General features: G+C 45.2%; 1 protein-coding gene across 1 annotated transcript in view; it reads right to left on the bottom strand.

The window, feature by feature from the left end:
* Positions 1 to 4,563, bottom strand: part of LOC140187761 (SWI/SNF-related matrix-associated actin-dependent regulator of chromatin subfamily B member 1-A) — a 116,723-nt gene extending 112,160 nt beyond the window's left edge. Inside the window, exons 1-2 of the mRNA XM_072243446.1 lie at positions 4,453 to 4,563; positions 2,395 to 2,506 (exon numbers count right to left, since the gene is read on the bottom strand). Of these exons, the coding sequence (XP_072099547.1) occupies positions 2,395 to 2,506; positions 4,453 to 4,563 (223 nt within the window). The remainder of the gene's footprint in view (positions 1 to 2,394; positions 2,507 to 4,452) is intronic.
* Between the last annotated feature and the right edge of the window lie 7,505 nt (positions 4,564 to 12,068).

The raw sequence follows: 12,068 nt of genomic DNA, 5'->3' as shown, positions 1-12,068 counted from the left end.
TGCAGAGAAGATGCGTCAGGATGTTGCCTTCAGTTATGAGCACAGGCTCTCTAGGCTAGTTTGTTTCCTTGGAGCAGAAGAGGCAAATTGAGGACAAGGTAACAGCTGTACGAAATTATGAGGCACAGAGATATGGTGGTTAGTAGAAAGTTTTCCCGAGATGTGCAAATCTGAGTTTAGAGCAAGGAATAAGGGGTTTAAAAGGAACCTGAGGAAGAATATTTTCCACCCAGAGGGTAGCTAGAATCTGGAACATACTGCCTGAAGGGCTGATGGAGATAAGTATTTTTACAATGTACCTGGAGGAGCAGTAAAATCACTAAGATATAGAAAATATGGGTAGTGTTTTAGCGTACGAGGTAGTTGATGGTCAGCGTGGACATGGGTGTGTCAAAGGGCATGTTCCTTTGCCGTATGGCTCTAACTAGTTACCCAGATAATACATTTATTGATTGTAATATTCATGGAGTCATACAATATGAAATCAGACCCTCTGACCCAGCAAATAAGACGTCGGTGATGCCTCACTTGCAGTATTGTGTACAGTTCTGGTCATCTACTTAAAGGACAGATATTAATAAGATTGAAAGAGTGCAGATAAAAGACACAAAGATGTTGCTGGAACTTGAGTACCTGAGTTATTCCCTGGAGCGCAGGAAAATTTCATAGAGATATACAGAATTATGAAGGGTATGGATACGGTTAATGCTAGCAGGCTTTTTCCACTGTTGGGTGAGACTAGAACTAGAGGTCATAGGTTAAGGGTGAAAGATGAAATGTTTAAGGGGAATATGACGGTTGTGAGAGTGTGATGCTAAAATACATCCTGGGATGTGCTGGGTCAAATCATCAGTGATGTAACCTGAGGTCGTTCAGTGTTTCAGGTCTTTCAACATCAGACACTCTCACCCAGGCTACCCAGCCAGAGTCGATCAGGCTTGTGCCCCAACAGCATTGGTCCATTGGTCACACCTCTTGATCCACAGCCATCTGGAGGCTCACTCAGCAACCTCAATGACTGTCCTGATGGCTCTTTTCTTTGCAGCCCTCATAATGCCAAGCAGAGATTAGGTTCTGCACCGCCAGCAGCCAGCACAACTCCACACCCCACCTTTATAGGCTCGCATCGTGCCCTCCACCCATCTCTGGCACTGCTCTACCAGCTCCTGGTATTTGGCTTTCTTACGCTCAAACGCCTCCTCAAACTGGCTTTCCCAAAAACTGTCGGTTCTACCATGACCACCTGCTTTGAGGTTTCTGACAAAACGACCACGTCAGTCCTCAGGGATAATGACACAGACTGGTTGCCAGAAGAAGTGATGGATGTGGGTTCAACTTTTAACATTTAAGAGAAATTTGGATAGGTATATTAGTATGGAGGGCTATACTGGGTGCAGGCCGATGGAACTAGGCAGAGTAAAAATAATGGGTCCAAGGGGCTGTTACTGTGCTGTATGACTCTATATCCATGAGTGAGGTTAACCAGAGGGCATGGGTCAAAATCAGGAGACACACATTTAAGACAGAGATCAGTAACTTTCAGATTCCTTGTCAAAGGGAGCAGAATTCATGAAATTGATAATTTGATGAATCTCTAGTTAATAGAAATCAAGGGTTACAAGGGCACGAACATGGACTTGAAGAATATCAGATTAGCCACAATTGAATTGAATGACAATAGACAATAGGTGCAGGAGTAGGCCATTCAGCCCTTCGAGCCATTCAATGTGATCATGGCTGATCATCCACAATCAGTACCCTTTTCCTGCCTTCTCCCCATATCCCTTCACTCCGCTATCTTCAAGAGCTCTATCTAACTCTTTCTTGAAAGAATCCAGAGAACTGGCCTCCACTGCCTTCTGAGGCAGAGCACTGCACAGAACCACGATGGTGGTACAGACCTTAGGGAATGAATGTTATGATGTAACTGACAGCCAGGAACATTGCCCAGTGGACAGCAGTGTACTTTTGGCAAGATATCTGATCTCCATTAACACCAAGCAGTAAAGTTCTTGCTTCATTCCCACTGACTTCATTTTTATTCAGGCACCTTAATGCTTTGGGGCAGTCTTTTTCCAGTCAACTCCAGAGATGCCTGTCTGAGAATGTTGATTCACGGCGACATTAAGAGCTGACTTAGGATCTTTCCGTGAACTCCATCATGACTGAACAACATCCCACTACATTCACAAAGAACCAGCAGGCTGCATTTCAAGTACCATCTGCAAATCTTCAGTACTTCACATGAACAAGAATGAAGGGTGTAGGTTGAACAGACAGAATAAATACAAACAGATAAATACACACATTCAAAGCTGGCCCAGCCAGTGACATTTACTGTAAAAGTCAGCATTTCAACACAACCCCTGCTGTCTGGAAATATGTCAGACCTACCATGCGATGATGCTACAATTTTCTTCCTTTCTTCAACAGTGGCCAGTCGTCGACAAAGAGATGGATACCGCTTATACAAGGAGCCTCTAAACATACGCAAGTAGTTACCAACCTAAAACAAAGACAGACCATCAAAAAAGCGGTCACAGTTTTAGAGTGAGACAGGAGTGATTCAATAGGAACCTGAGAGGCAACTTTTATGTCCAGTGGTCTTTATAGAATGAGCTACCAAGGGGAGTAGTTGAGGCATGTACATAAGCACCATTCATATGGAACTTGGACAGGTATATTAGAAAAGCTTTAGAGGGATATGGGACAGATGCTAGCAAATGGGGCTAACTCAGATGGTACTTGGTTGGTACGGATCACTTGGGCCGATCACCTTGTTTCTGTGCCATTTAATTTCATAACTGCTGTCATCGTTTCACGAGGGAGGAGAAAAACACAGGTGTGAAAAGAGAAAAAGATGCTCTGTTTTCGTGGATGGTTGGAAAGAAAAAGAATTTCAGAATGTATATTGCATACATTTCTCTGACATTAAATGTACGTTTGAAACCTTTGAGATGCTCTTTCATTTGTACAGACTCTTCTGGAGCACAGGATGCCCTAATGAATCCTTGAAATGTATTTGGTCTCACGAGGAGGAATATTTGGCAGTAAATTTGCAGGCACCAAAATTCGACAGCCAGCACAGTAATAAATCACCAAATCATATGTCAGAGTCACAGAGAGGTAAACCTCCCCAGAACACTGAAGGCAACCTTCTGGTCTTTTTAATATAATTATTGGCACATTTAAGTCCATCTGAGAGGACACACTGGACCTTGCTTTACCACTGCTAAGACAGCACTCCCTGTTGCACCACTCTGTTAGTGCGAACAATCAAATACACCTCTGGAGCAGGATAATTTCCAACCTATCACATCACATCTGAGATCCTTACAAAAAGTGCAATGCGTCCCTAGTTCATTTACCCTGAATATCTGCTTTTGATGGTTTGCCTGTACATTACCAGGCTGTTAAGGAACAATCTACTTTGACAGGAAAACATACAATAAATGTCACTCATGAGATGTGATGTAATCATCATCTTTTCCCAGTGGTAAATTAGGACCCCCCCCCCCCCCGCATCCCCGGGCAATACCCAGTGCAGTACAAAATGAGTGATCTTTTAATAAAACTCAGTGCTGGCAGTTACAGCACAAATCCTGCTGCAGAAGAGTACTTCTCACACAGTCAGTTACATTTATGGTGTTCAGCTCCAGCTGGGAATTGTGCCTTAATTCACTCTGCCAGTACTCACATAATTACATTAAAGGCATCCAAAAAGAAAACTACATCAATTGCAAATGATGTGATGGATGTTTGTTGTCCAGAGGCAGCCCTAATTTAGCACCTCAAATTTGTTTTGTGCTTCATTTTGATCAGAGCTGATCTGCAGCTCAGTTCTGATCATCCACTTCAACCACAAAGACATAGAAATTACAAGTGGTGGCCCACAATGTATGTAGCAGGGAAGCGGTAAAGTGGAAGCATTGGCTGAAGAGCCAAAGTCCCAAAATCTGGTCTCATGGGAAAAATCTTCAGATCCACCACATCAAATGAAACAACTGATATGATTTTTGTATCTGAATGTTACTATTTATTATTATAAGCAATGCCACAAGGAGATGGCTTCAATCTACACGTGAGGGGAACTGGTGGGAGACAGGAGTAGTGTAGAGGAATGTACGGGGAGATTGAGGGGTGAGAGGTGGGGATGACCCAGCAGAAGGAGGGAGAGGGATGGGGGGGAACATAGGGGATGGCGGAGGGAGGGGGATGAGGGGTGGAGGGAGGGAGTGAGGGGTGGTGGAATAGGTAGGGAGGGACAGAAGAGATGGAAGAGGAAAGGATAGAGGGAGGTAGGTGCAGACTGAGGTGAGAGGAGGAAGGGAGAGAGGAGGGGGTGATGGAGGGAGGACTGAGGATAGTCTGGTGCAGGGAGGAGTATGAGTGTCCGAGTGTCGTCCCCGCCCCAAGCTACCTCAGAGCCGATCATTAACCTGCCGGACTCACCTCAGAACCGATCATGTACCACTCGCCTGCCTCCTCCAGCTGGAACTTCACAGGCTTCTGCCCGAACGTTTTGCTCAGCGCCATCTTCCCTCCGCGCCAGCCCGTACGCATGCGCCAAAACGCCCACCGGAACCCGGAACCCGGAACCCGGAACCGGGGATGCGGAATCAACCGGAACCAGGAGTCCGGGACACCGGCCGGGAGAGAGTGGAGTAGCGGAATCTCCGGGTCGGGTGGGTCGTGGAATAGCAGAAGCCAAAACCTGTGATGGTCTGAATGAACATTTTCTATAATAAACGCAAAAGGGCAGCGGAGGCGAGAGTAATATATGGCCTATGTGTCGTTTTGATGAGTGTAACCGTGATGTTTATGTTCATGTTGGTTTTAGTGGGTAGATATTGAATCTTGTGTTACCTGGTTGTGTAAGGTCATGTACCTTTGTGTTTATACACATAACAGTTTGCATAGGACTCAAAAATAAAAGTTTTTTGTGTTTCTTCTCATCACATCTTCCAAGCCACAGGAAAGAGTTTCTGTGCCGTTCAGGCAGGTCATCAATGAAGGTACATTCACTGAGTTAGTACAAAAGAGGAAAAACCATGGAAAGCAGCATATAGTATTACAGTTACGGAGAAAGTGCAGTGCATGCGTGGAAAGTTTAAAAAAAACAGCGGAATATATATCAGGTGGAAATATGGGTGAAGAAATGGCAGACGGACAACTATGAGGTGTTGCACTTCGGGAGTTCAAATGCAGGAGGAAAGTATACAGAAAATGACAAGCTCCGTCAGCACATTGATGTATGCAGGGATCTTTGGGTGAAAGTCCACAGTGAAATTGACAACATAAGTGGATATGGATGACGTTTTGTGAACAAGACGAATGATCCCAGGCACTTGTAGATGCATGGAAGAATAATATTCCACCTCTTAATGAACTTGAATTAATGAAGAGGAGTATGGCAAGCTTAATGTTCCTAGAGTTTTTGAACTAGGCGGAGAAGGGGTGAAAGAGGAGGATAAGTGAGAATGATTTTTATTGATGAAATTGTCACAGAAAGGATAATTGAAAGCATCAGCAACTGAAACCAAGTAGCAAGGGACAATCCAACCATGGTAGATATTCTAACCATCCACATATTTATAGACACTTTTCTGACAATGATTAAAGTTGGGCGTGTCAATTACCCATCTATTAACTGGGATAAGATTAATGTAAAATCCATATAAACACAGAGTTCCTAATTTATATTCAGGTAACATTTTTAAGGTCAAGCCTAACTACTGATGGGAGGGGGCAGGAGGAATTTTGTTTAGGAATTGGAAAGGGCAACACCAACTGCAGCCCTTGCATCATAATTCAGTTAGATTTGATATTACAGTATTATTAAAATGATAAGGTAAGTGTGAAGTTCTTAATTGGGGTAAAATCAATTTTACTTGAGTTCTTTATTAAATTATGGTATTGCTTTGCACTGTTGTAACTATATGTTATAATTATGTGGTTTTTGTCAGTTTTTCAGTCTTGGTTTGTCGTGTTTCTGTGATATATTGGAGGAACATTGTATCATTTCTTAATGCATGCATTACTAAATGACAATAAAAGACTGCATGTCCTCATAATCTAATCTAAAAAAAACTAAATAAGTATTCTGCATGTGTCTGTACTGTGAAAGACACTGGCAGTATGTCAGAAGTTCAAGAGTGATAGGGGGCAGAAGTGAATGTAATTGCTATTACTAGGGAGACGATGCTTGGGAAACTGAAAGGTCTGAAGGTGGATGTCACCTGGACCAGATGGTGTACACCCAGGTTTCTGAAAGAGGTAGCTGAAGAGATTGCGGATGCATTAGTAATGATCTTTCAAAAATCACTAGATTCCGGCACAGTTCCGGAGGACTGGAAAATTGCAAATGTCATTCCAAGGGGGGGATGGAAACAGAAGAAAGGAAATGTTGGAGTCGAATGTTAAGGATGGTGGAGGCACATGATAAAATAGGCCAAAGTCAGCGTGGTTTCCTCAAGGGAAAATCTTGCCTGACAGATCTGTTGGAATTCTTTGAGGAAATAACAAATAGGACAGACAAAGGAGAATTGGTGAATGTTGTGTACTTGGATTTTCAGAAGGCCTTTGATCATGTACTGCTTAACAAGATAAGAGTCCATGGTTTTACAGGAAAGATATTGGCATGGATAAAGGATTGTCTGATTGGCAGGAGGCAAAGAGTGAAAATAAAGGGACCCTTTTCTGGCTGGCTGCTGGTGACTACTGGTGTTTCTCCGTGTTCGCCATGATGCGAAACTCTTCTTCCTCCATCTCCGAGCCTACTTCTTTGGCAAGGACCCTTCCACCCCCACCGATGACCCCTTCTCCCGTCTTCAACCATCCTCTTCTTCATGGACACCCCGCTCTGGTCTCCTGCCTGCTGTGGATCTCCTTATCGCTAACTGCCAACGGGACATCAACCGTCTCGACTTCACCGCACTTTGTTCCCATTCCAACCTCACTCCTTCCGAACGCTCTGCTCTCCACTCCCTCCGCACTAATCCTAACCTTATTATTAAACCCGCCGATAAGGGGGGTGCTGTTGTAGTCTGGCGAACTGACCTCTACCTTGCCGAGGCACAGCGACAACTCGCGGATACCTCCTCTTATTTACCCCTCGATCGTGACCCCACTAAGGAGCACCAGGCCGTTGTCTCCCACACCATCACCGACTTTATCCGCTCAGGGGATCTCCCATCCACTGCCACCAACCTTATAGTTCCCACACTTCGCACTTCCCATTTCTACCTCCTACCCAAGATCCACAAAACTGCCTGTCCTGGGTAGACCCATTGTCTCAGCTTGCTCCTGCCCCACCGAACTCGTTTCTGCATACCTCGACACGGTTTTATCCCCCCTTGTTCAATCCCTTCCTACCTATGTTTGTGACACTTCTCACGCTCTCAAAACTTTAAGATGATTTTAAGTTCCCTGGCCCCCACCGCTTTATTTTCACCATGGATGTCCAGTCCCTATATACTTCCATCCCCCATCAGGAAGGTCTCAAAGCTCTACGCTTCTTTTTGAATTCCAGACCTAACCAGTTCCCCTCTACCACCACTCTGCTCCGTCTAGCGGAATTAGTCCTTACTCTTAATAATTTCTCCTTTGGCTCCTCCCACTTCCTCCAAACTAAAGATGTAGCTATGGGCACCCGTATGGGTCCTAGCTATGCCTGCCTTTTTGTTGGCTTTGTGGAACAATCTATGTTCCGTGCCTATTCTGGTATCTGTCCCCCACTTTTCCTTCGCTACATCGACGACTGCATTGGCGCTGCTTCCTGCTCGCATGCTGAGCTCATTGACTTTATTAACTTTGCCTCCAACTTTCACCCTGCCCTCAAGTTTACCTGGTCCATTTCCGACACCTCCCTCCCCTTTCTAGATCTTTCTGTCTCTATCTCTGGAGACAGCTTATCCACTGATGTCTACTATAAGCCTACTGACTCTCACAGCTATCTGGATTATTCCTCTTCTCACCCGGTCTCTTGCAAAAATGCCATCCCCTTCTCGCAATTCCTCAGTCTCCGCCGCATCTGCTCTCAGGATGAGGCTTTTCATTCCAGGACGAGGGAGATGCCCTCCTTTTTTAAAGAAAGGGGCTTCCCTTCCTCCACTATCAACTCTGCTCTCAAACGCATCTCCCCCATTTCACGTACATCTGCTCTCACTCCATCCTCCCGCCACCCCACTAGGAATAGGGTTCCCCTGGTCCTCACCTACCACCCCACCAGCCTCCAGGTCCAACATATTATTCTCCATAACTTCCGCCACCTCCAACGGGATCCCACCACTAAGCACATCTTTCCCTCCCCCCCCTCTCTGCTTTCCGCAGGGATCGCTCCCTACGCGACTTCCTTGTCCATTCATTCCCCCCCCCATCCCTCCCCACTGATCTCCCTCCTGGCACTTATCCTTGTAAGCGGAACAAGTGCTACACATGCCCTTACACTTCCTCCCTTACCATCATTCAGGGCCCCAAACAGTCCTTCCAGTTGAGGCGACACTTTACCTGTGAGTCGGCTGGGGTGATATACTGCGTCCGGTGCTCCCGATGTGGCCTTTTATATATTGGCAAGACCCGACGCAGACTGGGAGACCGCTTTGCTGAACACCTACGCTCTGTCCGCCAGAGAAAGCAGGATCTCCCAGTGGCCACACATTTTAATTCCACATCCCATTCCCATTCTGACATGTCTATCCACAGCGTCCTCTACTGTAAAGATGAAGCCACACTCAGGTTGGAGGAACAACACCTTATATTCCATCTGGGTAGCCTCCAGCCTGGTGGCATGAACATTGACTTCTCTAACTTCTGCTAATGCCCCACCTCCCCCTCGTACCCCATCCGTTATTTATTTATATACACACATTCTTTCTCTCACTCTCCTTTTTCTCCCTCTGACTATACCCCTTGCCCATCCTCTGGGTTCCCTCCCTCCTTGTCTTTCTCCCTGGGCCTCCTGTCCCATGATCCTCTCATATCCCCTTTTGCCAATCACCTGTCCAGCTCTTGGCTCCATCCCTCCCCCTCCTGTCTTCTCCTATCATTTTGGATCTCCCCCTTCCCCTCCCACTTTCAAATCTCTTACTAACTTTTCCTTCAGTTAGTCCTGATGAAGGGTCTCGGCCCGAAACGTCGACTGTACCTCTTCCTAGAGATGCTGCCTGGCCTGCTGCGTTCACCAGCAACTTTGATGTGTGTTGCTTGAAATTCCAGCATCTGCAGAATTCCTGTTGGTGTTCCTCAGGGGTTGGTTTTGGGACCAACTTATTTTTACATTATATGTCAATGATTTGGATGATGGAATTGATCACTTTGTGGCCAAGTTTGTGGATGATACAAAGATCGATGGAGGGGAAATACTGTTGAGGAAGCAGGGAGGCTGCAGAAGGACTTAGACAGATTAGGAGAAGTTGGGAAATGTATGCTCATGCACTTTGGTGAAAGGAACAAAAGTGTAGACTATTTCCTAAACTGGTAGAAAATTCAAATTGCACACGTGATTAAATAACCTACTATCCCGTGTGGCTTTGGAATGTGGAAGGAAACCCATGCAATCATGGGGAGAACGTGAAAACTCCTTGCAGACAGTGGTGGAACTGAAGCCGAGTCACTGGCACTGTAATAGTGCCCCCTGGAGGGCAGAGGCTGAATATGACCTGCCCTGAGGTCAGAGGAATGTATATGTGCACAGGTGGGTGGGTGGGAGGGAGGGAGGAACAGGGTTTGTTTTGCTGTCGTTACTTTGTCTCTTGGTATAGTCTGTTTTGTTGTGTTCTGTGTTGTTCTGCTGAGCATTGTGGCCATGCAATGTTGGTGCTGAAATGTGTGGCAATAATTCTGAGCTGTCTCCAGCACTTCCTTGGATGTGTTGGTTGTTAACACAAACAACACATTTCACTGTATGTGTCAATGTACTATACACATGATAAATAAATCTGAATCTGAGATTCATTGCGATTTTGGAAAATCTGCTAAATCCTATATTTCAACAGTTTCATTTAACATCAGAGAAATGTATACAATATACATCCTGAAATTCTTGTTCTTCGCAGACATCCACAAGAACAGAAGCATGCCCTGAATAAGTGATAGTAAAAATGTTAGCACCTCAAAGCTCCCCTACAGCCCCTTCCACACCCAAGCAGCAACAAAGCAACTACCCTCTCCCACCCCCACTTATCTTAGCAAAAAAGCATCAGCACCTTCCACCCACCAAGCAAGCAATTGCAAAGCCCCCAAGGAAGACCATGATCTACAGTACAACAAAACTTCACCCGACAATTCCACATACTCCTGGCTCCCTCTCTCCTTAATAAAGGGAAAAGGAGGTGTCCTCTTTCACTGCGAGAGGAGAGACATAACAAAACAACTCACAGATTGATGATGATAAAGTCTATCACTCTGTTTTTTCCCCTGAGATTTGGGGGAGAAAGACAGAGAGGGGGGGGGGAGACGGAGAGAGACAGAGACACAGAGAGACTGAGACTCCAACAGCTGATCCGCTGCTCCTGATGTTCTATTTTCCCTTGCGCTGCTTCCGTTGACAGCACTGGCATATGGAATCAGCCTGTCCACAGTGCCACAAAATCTTGGAACCCCAAAGGCGCGCTCATCTCCTGCAGGCCACGTTCTTGGGATGTCGAAAAGCAGCCAGTCGTGAGCCCCCAGGAGTGGGTCCCACCACTGCAAAGACCCGAATTCCGGGAGATTACTAGAAGATTGAGAAACAGCCCTTGTTCAAAAAAGGAAGGCAAAAGGTGAGGAATAAATTGGCCACTTAGTTTAACATTTATTGTTGCTAGGTGAATAATCAAAGAGGAAATCGGAAAAGTGAATACAATCAAACACAGGCAACGTGGTTTTATGGAAGGCAAATAATATTTGGAAAATTTCTCAGATTTTTTTGTGGATGTGGCAGGAGAGTTGTTGGAGGAGAGTCAGCTTAGATTTCAAAAGGACATTTGGGTATGTGCCGCATAGACACATGTATCAATCAAAAGCCTATGGCAATGGAGGAAGTGTGTGAGCTTGTTTTGAAAACTGGCTGTCCCATGGTAAACAGACTTGGAATAAGTGGATCCTTTTCAGTTGGAGGGATTTAACAAGTGGAATATCCCAGGGATCAGTTCATGGGTCTTGACTGTGACACAGAAACAGACCCTATAGCCCAATATGTCTGTCCCGACGATGATGTCAGTCTAGCTACTCCAATCTGCCTGCACGTGGTCCACATCCCTCCATTCTCTGCCTGTTCATGTGTCTATCTAAGAACTGTCATAATTCCTTTTACCACCCTCTGGCAGTGACCGCCCAGGCACCTCTGACTCTGTATACGAAAAAGTTTGCCTTGCACATGTCCCTTAGACTCCCTCAAACAGTTCTCACGAAATCTGCGCCCTCTGGTATTTAAGATTTCCACTCTAAAACCAGTTTCTATCTACTTTAACTATACATCTCATAATTTTATAAACTTCTATCAATTCTCCCCTCAGCCTGCAAGACAACTACAAATTCACCCTTGTTCGTCCAACCACTTCTTATATCACATGCCCTCCAATCCTTGCAGCTTCCTGGTAAACTGTTTTTGCACTGTCTACAAAGCTTCACATCCTTTCTGTAAAGCAGTGGCCAATATTCCAAAAGCTCTCTTCACGACCCTGTCTACCTGTGCCATCACGTACAAAGAGTTATGGTCTATTTTGTAGATTCCTTTGTTCTACTGCACTCCTCAGTGCCCTACCATTTTCTGTGTGTCATACCCCAGTTTATTGGATATATTTAATGTGGAGTTCATACCCCAGTTTATTGGATATATTTAATGTGGAGTTCATACCCCAGTTTATTGTATATATTTCATGTGGAGTTCATACCCCAGTTTATTGGATATATTTCATGTGGAGTCAGCGGTGTAGAGGAGCTGAGACCAGTGTTGATCAGCTATTATCATAGCTGGTTACCTATCCTGCCCTTATTTCATTGTATTCATGTGGTATTTTATTAGCTGAGGCAAAGGGTTTGTCAGGGAGGTTCAACTGGAACTGTATACCACACAGGTCAGTCAGGAC

Source organism: Mobula birostris, chromosome 25 (genome assembly GCF_030028105.1).
Source record: "Mobula birostris isolate sMobBir1 chromosome 25, sMobBir1.hap1, whole genome shotgun sequence".
Classification (NCBI taxonomy): domain Eukaryota; kingdom Metazoa; phylum Chordata; class Chondrichthyes; order Myliobatiformes; family Myliobatidae; genus Mobula; species Mobula birostris.
Note: the sequence above shows the minus strand (reverse complement) of the source record. Positions and strands in the feature narration are given on the sequence as shown.